General features: G+C 37.9%; 2 protein-coding genes across 3 annotated transcripts in view; both read left to right on the top strand.

Moving 5' to 3' along the window:
* Positions 1-79: 79 nt before the first annotated feature.
* The window catches only part of LOC105671659 (rap1 GTPase-activating protein 1-like), a 101,921-nt gene continuing 81,849 nt past the window's right edge, over positions 80-20,151 (top strand). The window contains exon 1 of one of the 2 annotated variants that reach the window (XM_012365992.2): positions 80-1,120. In XM_012365992.2, the coding sequence (XP_012221415.1) occupies positions 699-1,120 (422 nt within the window). In that variant the 5' untranslated portion in view covers positions 80-698. Of the gene's footprint in view, positions 1,121-16,856; positions 17,388-20,151 lie in introns of those variants that run through there. The other variant, XM_012365993.2, reaches the window with a different exon arrangement.
* LOC105671665 (uncharacterized) lies at positions 3,715-9,832 on the top strand. Its single transcript, XM_012366008.2, has 2 exons — positions 3,715-3,875; positions 7,916-9,832. Exon 2 carries the CDS (start codon positions 7,918-7,920, stop codon positions 8,158-8,160), a length of 243 nt encoding a protein of 80 aa, XP_012221431.1. The 5' UTR covers positions 3,715-3,875; positions 7,916-7,917; the 3' UTR covers positions 8,161-9,832.

Genomic DNA, 20,151 nt, shown 5'->3' with positions numbered 1-20,151 from the left:
GATTAGATAAGAACGAATCCAAAACGCCATATGATTCCCGATATTCGAGTATTTACAATACGATTAATCGTTATTGATACGCTATGATTTTTAAGCGCAGATTAGATTACATAAGCGTCGAGTGTCCGAGCACTTTATCGCTTTCATGCTATTGTTACATGTTTTCCTTATCCTATTATTAGTCTCTCTTCCTTTACATTTCAGAATCTCTAAGATTGATAAAAGCAAAATAGGAAGGATGCGGTTAGCGCCGACAGGAAGTCTATGGTTCGTGGTTTTACCCAACTTTTCAAGCGAGATCTCGTCGCAGTAATTCTCAGTATACCGTTTTGTTTTAACGCGTCGCGATCTACATATTTGAGTAGTGTTTCAAATAGCATTAATTTAATTTAGCGTGTAAGTGATAATCGGAATTCAATGTCGTCTTCGATTTAATAACGCCTTCGATTCCCGTCGATGGCAATTGTTCGTGAAAAAATATCGATGTTTTGATATGAATTCTTCTAATTTCATACGCAAATCATCATAATTATTATTTCTCTCGTTCTCTCACTTTTCGACAGTGTCGAGTCTTTGTTCTAAAGTTCCGAGAGTTTTTTTCCGCGGATAATTATTTTACATTTCTAAATCTCTCAGAAATATTTCTGTATACAACATTAGCGAGTTATTGCACTTTAACGAATCGTCCTCTGAAAATTATGACGAGCAATTCGGAATTGTCCGATCGGGCATCATTAACAAGCGCTAACGACAGTTGCGTCGCAAAGGACAGAAGTAAGACGTGCTTGAGGCTGCGGTTGAATCGCGTGTTCGGCCCTTGCGGACCCAAGAGTCCGAAAAGTGTTTCACGTGGCTCGAGTCCGAATCGCGGTAGTTCACACGGTAAGGCAAGGTACTCATGGCAACCGGGGACTTCTGACAGCGAGGAGAACCGGTCGCCGCATTCGCCGAAGAGCAGGATCTCGCTCGCATCATCATCGTCGAAATCGTCTGAAAGCCCGTCGACACCGAAAAGTCCGTTTACGCCGAAAAGCCCGTCCACGCCGAAAAGCCCGTCCACACCGAAAAGTCCGTCAGTGCCGAAAAACTCTCACTCTTCGATATGGTACGTCGCTGAGAGGTAAGTCCGCGCTTTATTGGTCATATATATTTTTGCGACATCGATGTATTGTGCTATTATTGATGTATACATTGGGCATTTGTAAAAAATTGAATCTCCACGGTCGATCGGTTGAATTATAATTACCGGTAATACAAAGTGAATATTTTCATCGCAAATGACTTTAGGTCATTAATGCGCCACAAATAAAAATTTATTAATAAATATTATAATCGCCATTATATTTTTAATTTTTCAAATTCTGCGGAAAATAAAAAAAAACTAATTCTTCGAAATATCAAATTAATTTTCAAACTTTAAAAGCTTTAAGAATTTAAGATCTCAACGATCAACTTTGTTTTTCTCTTTCTCCTAATTTTTATCCATGAATGTAGCTTATCTATGAATGTAGTTCTGTCAAATATATTTCTGATTTCCGGCAATACGTTATAAATTAATAATTCAATTACTAAATAATTTAGTCGCGCGGCATCGTTTTCCGATTGAGCAATATTTATATTTCTCGATGATCGTTTAAGCTGTTAAGTGGTCTTGCGAGTATACTTCCCACTCTTCAGTATTTATAGTGCGAATATAAAATCGTGCGACGAATAATCCTTTCTTTTTACCCTTTGTGGGCGTCTCGCTGACCTGGAACCACGCGGCGTTCGTCAAAGGGTAATATGAACTATTTTTACCCCCGGCGGTCGCGCGCGCTCGACACCTCTAATGAAAGATTATTCCCGCGGAGCAGATAAACGCACTTCGCTGCCGTGTACATTAGCAACGTTTGTACAGTGCGAGTAAAGCGAACTGTGTAAGCTGTCTGGCTCGTAATCAGGTTCCGCTAATGCGGCCATGTGATTCTCGCATCGTCTGATAACACGCGAGCTTTGTAGTAGGAACAATCACAAACTGGGAGCCGCGCGGCTTTAACTGACGCTTTTCCGTCTGTCACTTTAGCTCATTCCAGTATGATTTGGAAAGATTAAATTTGTATATCAAAGCCTTCTAAATAAATAATTCCAAATCAGTCCTGAACAACAAGTCAATCAAAGTAAAATAATATTTTGATAAAGATAATTAAAATTATTTCATTGAAGCTGAACTTCATTTGAAGTTTAATTTTAGAATCATTTATTTTCAACGGCTTGAAAAACATAGATCAATTTAAAATTAGATTCTACAATAAAATAAAATATTCAGCTGCGCTTTCTATCTACATTTAGATACTTTTCTTGCATATTTTTATATTTCTGTTCATATTTCTGTAGCAGAAATAAAAGATTGATTACATCATCGGTTTTCGGCAGCGTTACTTAAAAATTTCGATCGCGCTTCACGTGATTAACGTAACCGTTCGAAATTCGATGCATAATCATGCGCGGTTTCCCATGCATTGGAAGAAGTCCAAGAACAAACGCTATCGATCGGGATGGACATCTTTGTGTTTGCGCGGAGCGAACACGCTCGACACTAGTCGCGTTTCGCGTCAGATAAAGCAGATAAAAATCAGATAACCTTTGGCATGTGTTCAAGGTACTGGTCAAAGTTTTGGCGTGAAATAGAGCAGCTGAGTATCCAGCTTTCCATCAATTATCCGAGTGATTCGCATCGGAAATGCGTACGGCTGCACTTTGCACATTCCGAGTCACGTAGGAGACATAATCTGACTATGTAAATAAAAGGCAACTGCTCGCGAAGCAAATGAAATGATGAGAAGGGGGTGTGATGGAATTTTATGGTTTCTTCGCTTATGCCAGATACCATGTTTAACGATGGAATAATTCTAAAAGTGGCCCGATTATTTTGCGAAAACTGTAAACTACGAATATTCTTAGAATTATAATTGTAAGGATAAAAATGTGAAACTATAACAAATTTCAGAAATCTACGTTCAATGATATGCTTAATGAAATGTTTTTAAGACTGATCCGACTTTTTGCACGATTTGCCAAACTATAAATGTTCTTACAATTGTGGTTATATAACGGTACAATTATATAAATGCAATCGTAAGAATATAAATAGACGTTAGAATAGAAGTCCGCGTAGACATCTAATAACACCATTTTCTTTTCTTTTCTTTTAATGTCCTCGTAGATCTTTTTTAAATTTGACCTAGTTCATGGTGCCCGATTGTTCTGAATAAACAAAGGACGGAGTCTGCCAGGATATATAGATCTCGTTAAGATGAACTATACTGAAATAAAATAACGCAGAGACATTTTGTTCAACGACTCTCGGTTGGGAGTTGTGCGACTTGAGCGAGTTGATAAGCGGAGTAGTGCAAAACTAGGGCAAATTTGAAAAATCTTGAAAAATGCTGGTGAAAGGGACGCATAACGTTCTCTCGCATTTCGGCGCACGACAGTCATGGTTGTTGGTCTTTTTCGTACATCATCGAGGAACCACGAACCGATGGGTCGATGCAGCGCCGGCGCTGCGGAGTGCGCGACCACGAAGACGAGCGACCCCACCACCGCCGGCGTCGCCGTGTGCCGTCCGAACGATCGCGTCGACGTCGAGGTGCGACGCAGAGGGAGGATCTCGCCTCTCTCGTTCCTTCTCTCCCCCCTTCCCGCCCCCGTCCTCATCCCCGTCTCGGTCTCGATGCACCTCGTCGCCGTGTTCCGCAGAACGCTACGCGCCGCGCTCGAAGGCACTGTGGAACACGCCGCGCGTTCACCAGCTAGAAAACCGACAGCCGACGACGAGCTCGAACTCAGCCTCGCTCCGCGAACGGACTAACAGCGGTCGAACACGAGTCGATCAGGTGAGTGTGACGGTAGTTCGCAATACAGGGGAACAGACTCGAATTAAACGCTGAAGTACTTGGAGAATCGTTTGAACTCCGAACCCGACGAATTTAGGGCCAATTCGGCGGCGAACAAGTAAAATGATATAGTGATCGGAGTCACGATATTCCTCGGAGGATTATTTGTCTCTGCGACATTCTTTATGTAAAATAAAATAGTCTGCATTCTGTCAGAATATTTCTTCATAATATTTTTCGTAATATTATATAAAAATTATTGGTACGATATTAGAATGAAAGTCTGTGTCACTATATATGCGCCAGGCTACATTCGCGTCCACACGCGGGTTAACGGATCGATCATCAACGTGGTTTTGACATTTAGCGACTGGCAGTCTATCCTCGCTGAAGCCACCATAGCGAGGTATAAGCACGACGATCATTATCGTTAGGTTTTTTCGTGAAATCTAAAGTTCGCCAAGCTTTTGTAGGCTTTTAACACTTTAATCGTCCACCTTTTTTGTCAAGAATTGTTATCTGTGCAAACGACGCGAAAAAGTGTGCAGCTCTGTTGTCTCAATTCTTCAGGTGTCTAGAAGTTTGTAATTTTCTATGAGCCGTTATGGATTTTCGAGCTGTCACGACTGCCGTAACGGAATTTATCGGCTGTCGCGCGTTAAATTAATCAATAATTCACGCGGAGACGCTTAGATTCGCTGTTAGTGAATTAACGCGAGCGCGCGGCATCGTAATCGCGCGCCAACCGGGATGGACGGTTCGAAAAGATTGGACTCTTCGAGGCGCGATCGTGCTCCAGGAAACCCTACGGTTGCCTGAATAAATCTTATTCTCAGAACTGTCGATACCAAAAGCAATTATCGAGTAATTGTCGAGTAATTGAAATGCCGAGATGATCCAGGAAGTTGAAGATAAATCTCTTTCGCTACACTTCTCCCTTTTCCTCTCAAAGCTTGAGAATCGAAGGCTACAGTCAAATAACATAAATCTAATCACAGTGAGCGCGTCGCAAGCGCGCGTTAACGCGAATTGAAATCTGTACAATTCCGACTGATCGAATTTTGATATTACAGACGCGCGAAAATGATTTCTACGTCTTGATAAAGTCCGGAGAACGACAATCTACTTTCCGGGACGTCGAAAATTGAAATTTCCGGCATACGCGAAAATGACATCTGTGTTTGCGGAAAATCCGCGATGATGACAGTCCATTTTCTCGAATTTCGAAAATTGAGAGGATATCGTAACGGTTTCGTATCCCGCACGCGTAAGCGCGGACGCGTCGATATTTTTACATGCACGCGGATATATATATATACCGTTCATCAATTTGTATTCCGCTTTTACCAATGGCTCGTAACCTTCGCAACTCGCGTGCACCAAGTAGAACTCATTCAGCAAAGTGGCGCGTGGAGGTTTAAGGACGGCCTCGAGCAACGGCCAAGATTTAGGGCACGGAATTACTCGACACGCGTGCACGCGTGTACGCGGATGTAAAGCTCGCGGTGCATATTCACGTGCCAGCTCCGTGGAGATAAAGCGAACGTATATCTAACGTCACCGTCCGGAATAATTTTTACGCAAAACGAAACCTCATGCGGATAATTCAGTGGAAAAGGATCGGAAAATGTCAGACGCTGGGCAGAGACATGAATCACGGATAATATGACTTGCCGGCGGGAAGGTTTTTCTTCAAAGATAAATATATGGAAGATAATTTAAGTCATAACATTCAAATAGATCTTTTTACGTAAAGCATAAAAATAGAAAACTCTCTCGACCGCTTTCTCTTTGGATTTTATTTGCATTTATTCTAAAAAAAGAGGAAAGGAGAAACGTGGAAGCCGCACTTCTGGGGATCTGATTCGATTTGCATTTGTCGAAATTACGGCTAACTGCAGTGGCAGCTGCGCAGGGCTTGAGGGCCGCAAGTTAGCACAGAGACAAGTTATGGTACGCGGAATACGCATTTACTGTTGCTGCTATTAACGATGTGTGACATCACGATCGCGTAACGCAGATGACGGCTGGTAAAACGTATCGAAAGAGAAGGAGAGAGACAGAGAGAGAGAGAGAGAGAGAGAGAGAGAGAGAGAGAGAGAGAAGAATAAACAGATAAAATCTTCACAGAAAACGAATGGAGATTCAGACAGGCTTGACGTAAACGAGTTGTACAGCTGTTCCTATAAACATTAATCAAAGTTAACTGAGGTCCATCTAATTCGCTGTCTCTCTTTTTCTCTCTCCAAATATTTCTAGAGAGAAATTTTAAAGAAAATAGAGTAATGATTGAAACATCAAATTAAACTCTTAATTAAACTATCGATCTCTTATCAATTTTTATAGAAACGAATTGATTGCGACGTTGTAGCGTTCGAGTAGAGTTTTTCCGCGGGAAAAAGAACGGGAAAGACAAAGAGAAAAACGCGGTCTTCTGTGTACATCAGCGGGGTTTAAGAGTGACACGGCCGTGTACATATGATGTCAGCTCGCATCATCGGGCAAAAAGTAGGTCTAGGGAATCAGCTGGCCGAAAGAGGCGCGTGCGCCAGCCGAGACGCCCACCTAGCGATCGCGCTCTCCTGGAAACAGCGATTTCGTAACAGTATAATAAACGCGGAGCAATGTGCCGAGTCGTTACGTTTGTTTCGACATATGTGACACGTATGATATGGCAGGTTTAATGGAACAGTCGTGAGACACTTTTATAAAACTGAAGAAAGCTCGACAGAATAAAATCCACGAAACGGAAATGTGGCAAGCGCGATAGAATCTAATCGCGTCACAAAGGGAATTAAAAAATTTGTAAAGCGTATAATATGCTAATTAAAGATATTATCTATACAACTTTTAATTGAGAGAATAAAATTTCTCTGTAAAATTTGAGAGAAACTAATGAGAATCTGCTTTTTGTATAATCTCACATTTCTATTTTTTGAAATGAAAGATTGTTACGCTGCTCCAATTACATTCTTACCTACTTTTTATTTCGTAACGTAGATTGCATATTACGCAGACACGGCCATGACCGAATGAACGTTTAGAGCGGACAAACATAGTCAAGGTTGACGCGACATTTACGCAAAAAGATGCGCGAATCACTCACCGGTCGAGGTTCATCACGGTATAATAGCAATTGCGGAGATTTATCTAATTGCTCGCGCCGAGTTCATTAAATTCAACGTCGCTCATGAATAGGAAGATGAACAGAAAGAATGTTCATTTTGAGAAAAAGAATTTCTGAAAGCAATCAATGAAGTTCGGCTGTTTAATTGTAAATTTATTCTTCCGCGATTTTTTAAAGAACATATAAAATTTTGTGTTCACATTTTATATAAATAGGTACAAAATTTTATATACCGTTCTTTATAAAATCGCAGAGGGATAAATCTACAATTAAATAGCTGAACTTTATGGATTATTTTCAAAAATTCTGATCTTTCTCAAAATGACGTGGTCTGTTTTATCAAGAAACTTGGATAATTAATCCTTGAATTATTGAATTAAATAATTAAGATTCCAGTGATTAATGACAGGAAATGTTCAGTTTCAGAAAAATAAGAATACTAACTTTTGAAACTGAGAAATAACAACTTATATACTAGCATTAAATTAAAATGTCAAAGCTATTCTCTAAATAGAATGCTGATAGCATATCAAACATTTGATAATTTGTATGTATCATGTATCAAACTAATTAAAAACATACCCAAATTTCATTAAAGCTCTGTAAAAACTGAGCGAAACTGATAAGAATCTGCTCTTCGAAATTTCACGTTTCCACTGAAAATTGCAATTAAATAACTGCGTCAGCGCATTTGCATCAGTTAAAGGTTGAACTGATTAAGCTCGTGATCTTTGTCAGCTAAAACGTAACGTTACTCTCACGGCTCTTATTAAAGTAATATGACACAACTATGGTGGCTTCCGCGGTGATTAATGCTCGCTTCTCCAAGACTCATTTTTAATGAACAAGGTAATAAGAGAATGATCCATCACGCGGGTGTACTCAATCTCGCTTTCCCTTTCGCACGCCGCAGACATGAAGTACTCGCCGCAGCAGCAGCAGCAGCAGCAGAAGCAGCGGAAGTCGGAGAGCAGCGACGCCGCGTCCGTAGACGCGACCCTCAGCCGAACATCGGCGTCCGTCGCGCAGGAGCAGCGCAAGAGCTCGTCGACGTCGTCGTCGACGCGGCCGGCCGTCTGCCGTTCGCCGTCCACCGGCATGTTCGCCTGGATGCGCGTGTTCCGGCTGGCGTCGATGCTGCACCAGGTCGGCTGCTAAGGCGGCCGCTCGCGCGGCCGCAAAGCCGTCTTGGGGGCGGGCGAGAATGCGAGAGAAAGAGCAAGAGTCGCTAGAATCCGTATTAATATCTCTTAAATAATTTCAGATTAAATAATTAATATCGTACAACACAGCGGCGACGCGCGTAGCGCACGGACGCGATGCGGCGGCGGTGGCCCCCCTGTTTCGTCCCCCTTCGCGTCGCGTGATTTACGTGTATATACGCGTATACATACATATATATATATATATATATACATATATATTTATACACGGCCGAGTCGTTAACGTAGAGACGCGGCCGAATATCGTAGCCCGATCATAGTGCGTTACGTGATAGCGCGGAATCGCGCATAGTCTCGCAGCGGAGCATGCGATCCGCCGCGTAGAGATGTAAAACAGCTGGGCCGCGCCCGGGTTTTATCGCCGCCCTGTGGCGCAAGTAGGAGCACATTTAAAGATATAAAAGATGTATTTCTGTCACACTTATACGGATGATTCGTTTATCGTGTACTTTCTTGCCCGACAACACGCGGCGCATTTACCTCCCGTCTGATCTTTCAGCAACATTTCATATTCGTCTATCCGTTCATTGCGTTACAAGGACCTCACTGATCGTCACATTCTATTCCGAATAATCTTTCGTTCCGTAATCCTATGTGAAATTCACAATTTATTTCATTCATGATTGATGAGTGTGTACCGACAATCTGACAGCTCTTACATTAATTTATTCCAAACATCTCCTGCGGATATTGGCGCGGCCCCAATCGCCACGCAGCCGCGCGCAAAGCAGAAAGAAATAACACGCGTGTGTTCAGCGAGTAACATCGTGCATTTCTCTGTACATAAATAAATCGATTAGGAGTCACAATGCGAGCGGGGGCTACGAGGAATCGCGCAGCAATTTGAACCGCGTAATGCGAAACTTAATTGAAGAGATGGCTCGACAAAGCGGAGGCTGCCTCGGCAGAAAGGGTGTAACAATGACGACATTACTCGCGTAACACACGGCAATTAGCCGATCAGTCGATCAATCGATTCTCACGAGCAGCCTCGAAATCGGAGGTGCTTCCGTGTTACTTAGAGAGAATGGTTTTCCTTCCGGACAAACACGCGTGACTCACGCGTCGAATACACGTCTGCCATAGTGATATGACTTGTAGTAAACTACGAATGTTCGCAGTGTCGCGACGCTCTGCAAGTTGACGTTCGATTTCGATCTGTAATCCCGCGATCCCATCTTTCAGTTTTTCTTCCCCCTCCCCCCCTTTTCCGCCCCTTCGTCCCATTGTTCAATCGATGACGTCAATACACCGTTGCGCACCGTGGGTTCTATTTTTATATAGTATGTACAAACGACGCGACGAGAGAGTGACATGCCGTTTCTCTCTCTCTCTCTATCTCCTCTCTTTTTTTTTCGCGAAAACGTCGTGCTTTGTCACGAGCAGGAGAAAAATGGTGAGACCCGGTTAACAAGGTGCCCTCGGAGGCAGCAAGGAAGTCACGTAACTTCCTCTAGGGTGTCTGCGATTACGTCCGATTCCATTCCCCTGTTAATTGTCTCGTCACGTTCAACGCCGAGCTCTATCGATGTTATATCTCGTTGATCGTTACATGGATATATTTTATGATTGCGCAGATTCACTAATAAATTAAATATTTGCTTTAACTCGTCCCGAGACTATTATTTTTCCCCTACTTCGACTAATCCCGACGGCTCGTTCCATGCAAAATATACGAATGGACATAATACAAATGAATTGTACGTAATTATTGAAAGTTATTTTTCGATAGAAAGTCTACAAATTAGAGAGAGCAGGTTGAAATCCTATATGATTTATCAGAATTAGCGATTATTTGTCGTTAACCTCTCTTTCTTAATTTTTAACGAGCTAGTATAACTTGAAAGCATAATTAAACAACATTTAAAAAATTTATTAAATTTCAAAACCAAATATCAAATATGTGAATAACATATTTAAAATTTAAAGAATAATATATAAAACTTGTGGTAATTTTATTTGATAAAAATACGATATGATAAGATAATTAAACAATTGTTAGAGAAAAACACCTGAGAGTGATGTTGGGTATTTTTCATGATTCCTGTCCAACATCACAAAAAATCTGCTATTTTACAATTGAAACTACAAAACCACATCTATTTTTCGATACCATTATTTGATACTATTAAATTACGATACTGTTATTTGATATTATTGAAATACGTATTATTGAATCCACATTATATTCATAAATTGTGAATTAAGAATAAGATTCGTGTACGCAAAGTCAGTTATAAAATATAACGCAATTTCAACTTTAGATGCAGATATTGTTATCAATAAATATAAATCGATAGGCAACGATAGCATTAGTGCATCGAAAAAATAAATAATATCAATATTCATTAGCCGTAGATGCGTATTTTGGACGTATAGTCCTCTTGACATTCAAAATATGTTTTAAATTATAATATCTGTATGTATGCGTATCCTTATATTCAACAGTGAAAGATTCATACTCCAGATTTAAATATTCAACATCAATCTACGTTCCAGCCTATTTATTTTAAAGCAAGGAACCAATGAATTGTTGTATTTAATATTTACAATATTTATACATGACCTTAATTTCAGTCTTTTAATTTTTCCAATCTGGGAATATATATTTGACAATTTTTGCAAACTCATTATTTTGATATTAAAATAAAATAATTTGTTTACGACTTACCAGTGATGCGCAGCAGCGGAGTTGTAGCTTATACGTTGATCTGTAAAATATAAAAATATATATATTGTAAATTATAACAGCTGTATATAAGAACATAACTAATACTATAATACTACTAGTTACTACGTATATTGAAATTTTGACTTATATTTCAAGCAGATTTGATCATAATTGCCGAAAAAACCTAATTCTTGTATAAATATTTGCAATAATAATTAATGTCTTTTTTATTCAACATGTTAAATATATTGAAAATATCTGCATTATGGGAATAAACGATTAATACATCCATCAATAATAAATAATAAATAAATAATAAATTATTCACCTTAAAGTTGCTCCACCGTTGCCGGATGCCCCCTGGGCCTCTCCCTCCTCTCAGTTGTCCATCGATGGCTGCTTTTTCACAAAATACTCGCGAAATTACGATTAATTACGGTCGCGCGATATTGCACGGCACTCCCGATACGTATTTTGCAACACTGATTAAAAAATATCTCGAAAAAACGCGATCGCACGGAACTGCTATGTACAGAGCAGGCAGTTAAGCAAAAAAGAGAATTGCTTTGCAATTTTGTACAGAATTCGCTGCGGCTATGTTACTCTCAAACTACTTTTATCAAGTTTATACGCTTTTCGCACGCCAAAAATAGTATGAAAAATAGTAAATCTACAATTATTAGCGGGAATAATAACCTAATACTTATTGCGATAAGAATCTGTAAGATATTAACGCAACGATATGGAGCAAATTTTGCTACCGCCCGCTCTGTGCGAGGGTTGTCGCGCGAATAACGTGAAGGTGATAGCGCGGAAGCAACTACGCACGTACCCCGTGTTGTCGTAAACCAAAACAAAGAATTCTTGGAACGCGTGACGTAGTTGTTTTGGTATGTGTTTATCCATCCTGGGCTAAAACAGAAATAAATATCGATATTTAACTCTAGAATTTTTGTAATTACTTGTCGTTATACTGTCTATATAAACTATATATACATAGATACATAGAAATTGTAAAATAAAATATATTTTGCATGCCGAGAAAACTGTGCACATAAGATTTTTAAATAATAAAAACATAAAAATGCAAATTTTAGTATAAAATTTATTATTTATTTAATTAATTAAATTTTTGAGATCAACATTTAAATAGTAAAGTATATAGAAGAATCAAAATAAATAAAATATAATTACAAGTAAATTATTGAACATGGAATTAGACATGGTGTTTCATTTGTTCACTTTATGATATTCATCTCCTGAACATAATGAAAATGGGACCAAGATGAAAGTAAGATATACATTTATATATGAAAAATAAAAATAAATTATATAAATAAAATTAATTTTTCAAAATATCTATATAACATGATAAAATAAGATTATTAATTTTATAAATGTTTTCTTTTATTTTTTTCTTTTTCCTGTTTTTCAAAGAAAGTAAGATTTTTATATTTTTATATTTTGCTAAAACTAAAAATTATATAAAATAGAAAACCAATATACAGAATATTTCTGAAATACGTATGTAGAGAAATTTTCTAAAATATGTATAAATTATAGATAGACAAGAAATTTTTCATATAGTATATTTTAACTAATTTATTTAATAATAAAGAGAGAGAACGTCCACAATCAATCTGTATTGATCATATTTATTCCTACAATACATTCACCTCACTCTAATCTTTTTTTAGCTTACTCATCCATATTTATCGATAAGAGAAAATCTGTTAAAGATATCTAATTTAAAGTTAAAAATAAATTGTATTGTATTTTATAATTGAATCTGTACACATATTCTTCTTGATCCACAATTTATTGACATGTAACAAATGGCATTGTTGAGAAAACTGGATATGACTATATAGTTTGAATTGGAAATGGATTATGATAGTCCGCGCACAGTACTGAACAAAGTTCGATAACCAATTTAAAAAAAAAAAACGCTAAAGTAGTTTCTCAAGCTTCTCTCAATGAAGAATAATTTTCAATACTTGAATATAATTTACTCATAAAAAAATTTTAATAAGTAATTATTGATAAATGATTTCTAACAAATTTATTTATTATTTCTCTGTAAATTTGCGATGATTCGTTATATAACGAAAAAAGCATTTTTTCTTAATTCGCGCTTTCTTTTTGCTTAAAACATTTTGCTATGACATTTGAGTTTGTTTAATGATTTGACAAACGAATGAAATGCTTACAATTTTCCTTTCAATCGTCTTTTTTAAATAGCTTTCACTTCCAAGCGTTCAAGAAAATATTTTTAGTAAATTAGAAGGAACTTTTCGAAGTGTTTTAAGTTAGTTTACTTTATCTAAATGACGAATTGTTTAAGTAAATACTATCCTTTCGCAAATTACTATGCTGTTGTTCTTACACGTTTAGTTCATTTTAATAAATAGGAACTAAACAAATCTTTATTGATGCAAGTTATTATTTAAATTCTAGTCGAATATGTGTTTAAAACGTTTTTGAATTTTGCAATTTTGTTTGGTAAAAAAATAGAATTATTTTCACGAATTGTTCTCACGAGTAAATTAATTATCAATAGCTGTGTAAGCAAACAACCGTGATATTTTCATCGCTCCAATGAATTATGAATCCAAATTCGTACTTTAGAAAGTTACTAATTTGCTAAAATATTGAACAAATAATACTTATTCCATGTTTTGTGTAATCATGCAAGTATAATGAATGAGCTCACCGGTCGTTGTACCCTAATTGTAAGTATGCATTCAGCTATACTTGAAAAAATGGATGTATATTTTTGTTATTATAAAATCATATATTTTTTTATTTACGTTTATAATTATTGACTAATTTACATTTTAATTATAACACAATTATGCGTGATAAGTTGCATAAATAATTATTTAAGTAAATATTTTAATAAATAATTATCTAGCAAATGCAAATCATAATTGTGTATGTATATCTTATCATAATTATGTACATATTCAAATAACGGATATATATATAACGGAAATAATTGTATTCACCTGTTAAGATATCGTAGTTTGCTTCTGCAGATTGTTCCATTGCCAATTTTTTAGGCCACTCTGCATACGCTTCATCGAAAAATCGTTGAATACTGAAAATACACACTGAATTACGCGCACGGACGAAAATTACTATAACACTTTACTTTAAAAAAAAAATCGTATCGTGAATGCATCGCACCATAATACACAAAACACAAAATATAACGAACTTTATGTAATTATATATCAATTACTATAGCTTGTTGAAAGGCGAGTGAAGTGTATAATTTTTATCTTAGCAGTTTGTAATATATCTCAATATTAAAAGACATGATCATACATATAAAATAAAAGCATTCGACATTGTCTGAATCGAATTACAGTATCAAAAAAGTCGACAATTGTTATAAAAAATGCAATAACTTCTAACTTCAATAATAATCTATTATTAAAATTACATACATATCTTTTGCGAGTTTGCATATTTCTCTTGAAAAACTTAACCTTTGCGTTTTGATATTGCTACGTCAGATTTTCATTTTGGAAATGCGAGACGAATGATATTACATTTTGTAAGTTCGCGACGTTATTCTAAGTGGCATTGCATTCAAAATTACTCATAAATGATGATTCTTACGTAAATTAAAATCAGAGTGTTAAATCTTTGCAATATGCCTTACATACGTTTAGAAAATGACTACGTTGTTTCTGGTTTCGAGAACACGGTGCGCGGGAATATTTTGATACATGACCAACTTCACATTACCTTCAGTTACCTGCAAAAGAATCACTTTGTATATTTTATTTCGCATATGATATTGATATGATATATTTTGTGAACTTATGTGTTCATAAATAATATATAATAATTGTAATAATAAAATATGAAATTAGATTGCGGCTCTTATGATTAGCATGGTTAAGATAATTGATAAACATATGTTAAGATTGCATGCAGTACATTATAAAATAAGCATAATTGTGATTAACATAAATGCAACAGTTTCTTACAAATCCAATAACTGTTCATTATAACTCAGAAATTTGTATTTGTTATGCGCTTTTAACGAGTATAAAATACGCGACTAAATGCTCGCGAGAGACCAACAATGCCAAGCCGTTTTGTTGTGTGCATAGTAATCTTTCTTGAATAACAAGATAATGTGCATTATAAGGATCTGGAATATCATGATAAGAATCAGATATTCTACAAACCTTTCAACAAGTTATGATTAATTGATGTTTCATTCAGTGTATTTTATAATAAGGTTAAGTTGTTCTCTTTCCGCGCCGAATTCTACACAATACAGAAGTAATCCTACCTGTATCATACTACTAGCTCCGCCTATCGATCACTATAATAGTTATAACGGAGAATAGAGCACATACTTATCTATAAGTGATATTACTTATATTACAAACTGCATTACCGATTGCGTAGAACATATTAATAATTGCTGTCGACACTACGCGCGCTACTAGTTAGCCGCCATGACAGTACTTACTTTTATCTCTTCAGACTGTAGCGCGAATGTCATACGTTGATTATTCATTTTATCCGTATCAATCTGTTCTAAAAAGATAATAAGTGCTTAATTTTGCTCGGAATGATGATTAAAATAACAGGTGATTATTATTTTTATCGGGAGTGTTCGCGTTATCGGTATTCCGTCGTCGATCGTCGCTGGTTCGACATCGGTGCGTATCCAATATGATGAGTAGAGACAACGATACTTCAAATACAATGCGAAAATGATTCCTATATGCTTAAAAACATCGAATATGATGTATTTCTTATTAAATCAAGTAAAACAATTGCTACTTTATGTGACGCATATGTGACGATCTCTGTCACAGCTAGTCGTTGTCTCATTCGCTTATTTCATTTGTCTGTCTCACTCCCTCACTTGAAATATGTACATTGTCGAACAATTAACGGTTGAATGTTAAATAATAATCGTGTACGGACACGTCGCAGCAGTAAAGTGAGTTTTAGTTCGCGTTTGTATTTCGTGTATGTACCAGCAAATTTGTGTAACAAATTCGTTCTATCTGCGTTCTATTTTCTTATTCTTTTGAAAGTGAAGTGTATGTGATGAGCTGTAGATTTTCAATATTCATCAATTCTTCAATGGAGCTGAAGAAACTCAAGATGGAGTATACGGCGGTTAGAGCAAACTTCAATACTCTATCTGGTATGCAAAGTTATTTATTTATTATTTAGATGCTTAATTGTGATAACACTCATATGCAAATATAATAATATATTTATTAATGTATTTATCAAAAATTTCGTATATCTTTATGTAATTTATTGCACAAGGTTACGTTTGCATAAGATTATGTTTTAATTAAAATTGAAATAATTAAATAATATGTAATAATCAGCATACATAAAATATATAACTTATATATATATATATATATATATATTTTATATATATAATTTTCTGACGTTAGGTGCGCTGATGGCGCTGAGAAGCTGCGCGGCGCGCGCTTACGATTTGACATTTTTACATAACTTTTCAGATCAGAAAGTGTTATAAAAAAATAATAATAAAGTAATAACAAAGTTTGTCGTGCACTCTTGTCAAATAATTAAAATAAGAATTATTAAGTCAAAGCAATAGATAGAAATACGTAAAATTTACAATTTAATCGTCCAATATATGTCAGATTATTGTATAAAAAAATTTTTACTTTTATGTAATTTCATATTCAGAAAAAGATGATGAGTAATTGTTTATCTCAAAAATCACAAATTAAACACATTTAACCATTGATTGTTTAAACAACTGACATATTTTAATTATTCTGACATGAGTGTTCATTGTGATACGCCGCACAATCTGCTTTATCTGCGAAGATAAGCATGTGATGGACGTAGCTCCGCAGGGGGGCGATAGTAGGATGTTGGCTGAAAGCAGCCAAAGTAGTCGGCGCGCGCTTGGGAAGAAAGACTGGTCAGTTGTGCGCGAACGCAGTTTCTCCCGGCGCCCGGTATCGCGATCACACGCTTTTTCCGGTATCGCAGATAGAAGCGCACGAGCGCGCTACGCGGATCGTGGCGCGGAGTGCGACGTTTTTCGCGGGAGTCTCGAGCGCGAAAACCAACAAACCGTTGTTTGTTCGACATTCCAATCCGACATCGGAATTTCCAACCGCCGCCAACGGGCAACTTCGCGCTGCTCGCGCGAGCGAAACGACTTGCTGTCGCCGGTTCGATCCTGTCGCGCGATCTGAATGAAACATGCGGCGACCCTTGACCCGCCATCTCTCCGAGGGTGGCGGCGGCGGCGGCGGTGCTACGACCACCGACAGCGGTAGACGACAACGTACGTCTGTGAAGGAAGGCAGCGACGAGCGCGGATACACCTGGGCCTGCCGCGATTACGGCCATCACCTGTCGTTCGGCGACCTCCTCAAGGCCCCCACACCCCTGGCTGACTGCCGCGGCCGCAACACAGTCTCCCAGGAGCATCGGAGCGTCGCAATCCACAGGTAGGGTGCTTAACCCCGTTACCTTTTGCCCCTCTTTTGTGTCCCCGTCGTATCTTCCCCCTCTCATTGTTCCGTGCTTCCGCCATTGCGTTGCCGCCGCTATCGGGTTTTATATCGGCGATTTATATTCGAATTGAACTCTTCGAAATCAAATCTGTGAATTTCAAAAACAATGTCGCTACATTAAAAAGTTCGGTCGTTATGATATCGCCTCATTGTGGGTTATTAATGAATCGTGCTATCTCGAGCCGAACGCTTCCGGCGTTACTATTCTCGTGAAGGCCGAGTAAATATCTTTTATACGACTGAATAAGATTCATTTGTTAAGATCAACATTGCCTGTATAATACGCTGTAGTACGCATTAGTATCACAAGGTTATAAGCGCTATTATTGATGCTGATCGGACATTGCGTCATGAATTCTATTCATTAATTTATTGCGCACGTACATTCACCGTTATATCGTGCTGAACAATAATTTCTAAATAATATTCATATTCTCACAAAAAGGAACAAGTATTATTTCTACATACTAAAACTTTACAAGTTCTTATATATATTTTGTCTGCAAATTATAAATAACTTCACTGTAATCGTATCATCATTAATTATCGGTTTGCAAATATGATAACTTTAAGGCTTTGTATAATTTTATTGCAAAAATGATTTCCCGCGTTTGCGCGAATGAATTTTAAGTACGATGTTCCGCGTCAACTTCTCGAATCGCGTATAACCTGTTAACACACGGCGAGTACACCGTCATATTTGCTTTACATAACGAAGAGGGTCGTTTATCAGGTTGGAAGAGAGGGTTGAGAGAGAGGACATCCTCATTCCAGGTTACATCGGCCTGGACTGGCAATCGTCGATCGGGCCGTGTCGGAGAGCGGAGATGATCGTTGAGCAATAAATTAGATTCGCTAGGTACCGGGAATTATGCGATCGCGGTGCGGCAGGCAAGTAGGGCGGCAGGCAGCGTTAGGGCGGAAGTACGGAAACGACCTTGAGGAGAGGAGCAGCGCGCGCTCTCTCGCTACCTCGATCGAGGCGGGATGACCCCGCTATTTCGATTAGCTAACGGAGCTACCGTTCGTTGCGAGACCGGGTAACTGGGTCATCTAGGTTTTTAAAGGCTTCGCGCCCTTTCCCCGCTATTCATCATGATGAATGAGGCGCGTTATACTAACGCGGCGAGCGGCAAACAAATCGAGAGACCGGCTGCCAATCAGATACGCCGCCGATTATGTTGGCTAGGCATTATTTTTTTGAAAAACGTGGAATTCTTTGTTTAAAGAATTTATGAAAGTGTGTATTTGCATTTTTCTGGTGCATTTTATGCGCGGAAATTGCAATACTAATTATTATTATAATGTAAGATGTGTGTTAGACTTTGTAACATTTTTATCTTAAAATATATTTTAATGTTATTAAAACGCCAAATTCTACAAAATACTTGATCCATTTAAATCTTAGAAATCGCAGCATTTATATTGAATTACAGAAATGTTGAGTGCTTCTAAGAAATCGGCATTTTGTGCAATCACGGAGGTATCCATAAAATATTGACGTTCAGTCTCGATATCGTTTCGATAAGCGAGCTGCCGATAAATGGATTTCTGCCGTATTTGATTATCCTGTCAGTAAGATGGAGTTCGCGAAATTCCATCACGACTCGCAATATCCTGCAAACTTCTGAGCAAAGATGAAGAGTAATGAATTATACTAAATATAATAAGATGTTAAACGTATTATGGAAAGTAATAAGGCGTGTCTCGTATCTTTCGATTCTATCTAATTACAACTTCCTATATTTGCAAACACATTTCTTTGTATTTCGAATAACATACGGAATTGCTTTTTACTTAACAAACACCTTCGGGCCCGTAAGTTTAATGTTATCGCGCCAATCCAAACATTTTCGGTCATATCAGCCGCCGAAATTAGCATCACTTCGAATATTGCATGCAAACGTCTTCCTTATCAGCGCCGTTTGAGGGAACTGCGGGACAAGCTCGGGAACCGCTCGTTATCGGCTCGCTCGAGGGCTTTCCTCGTTCGTAAACCGCGACGAGATTCCGGGGATTCGAATGCAAATTTGATGTATCGCTGGTGTCGTGCGCGCGGAGGACGCGCATCGATTTCGGATGAAGATTAATGACCGCGCGTTAATGACGGCGGCAGCGACAACGACGACGGCGACGGGGGGTCGTGCAAAATAATTCTGCTAAATTTGACGGGCACAATAGCGGCCCGAGAGATTGCTCGGGAAGAAGCGCGCGTGGCGTACGCCGGTAATTGGCTATTCTACTCGCAATGCACCCGGGTATACCTACCCTACCTACCTACCTACCTACCCTAGCTTTCCCTACAGGGGATCGCGTCCCTTGTACTAGAGCCGCCCTCGATCGAATCCCACGAAGGGATTTATATCTTTTCCTGGTCGGGAAAAACGGAAAACAGCGCATGAGCCGTCATCTCGGAATTTAAGTGCCAAAATGATTTCGAATAAATTGAAAATATGCTTTATACAATACTCAAATATGTAGTTGTACTAGAATTATAAATTTTGAAACCCAAAAACGTTATTAACAACGTTGAATAACATGCAGTAAATTTTGTTCATGTAGATATTATGAAGACATTATGTGAATAATAAGAATATTAAAAATAATTTTGACATCAGGGTGATTCAAAATAACCTGATGTCCTTGCAATGCCATATTCTTGAGCGAATTCTGAGACGATTTTTCCTTTTACAAAATT

This window comes from Linepithema humile, chromosome 2 (genome assembly GCF_040581485.1).
Source record: "Linepithema humile isolate Giens D197 chromosome 2, Lhum_UNIL_v1.0, whole genome shotgun sequence".
Classification (NCBI taxonomy): Eukaryota; Metazoa; Arthropoda; class Insecta; order Hymenoptera; family Formicidae; genus Linepithema; species Linepithema humile.
Note: the sequence above shows the minus strand (reverse complement) of the source record. Positions and strands in the feature narration are given on the sequence as shown.

What these genes read in the sequence shown, in the direction of transcription:
- LOC105671665 (XM_012366008.2), top strand. Translation starts at nt 7,918, where the DNA reads ATGAAGTACTCGCCGCAGCAGCAGCAGCAGCAGCAGAAGCAGCGGAAG.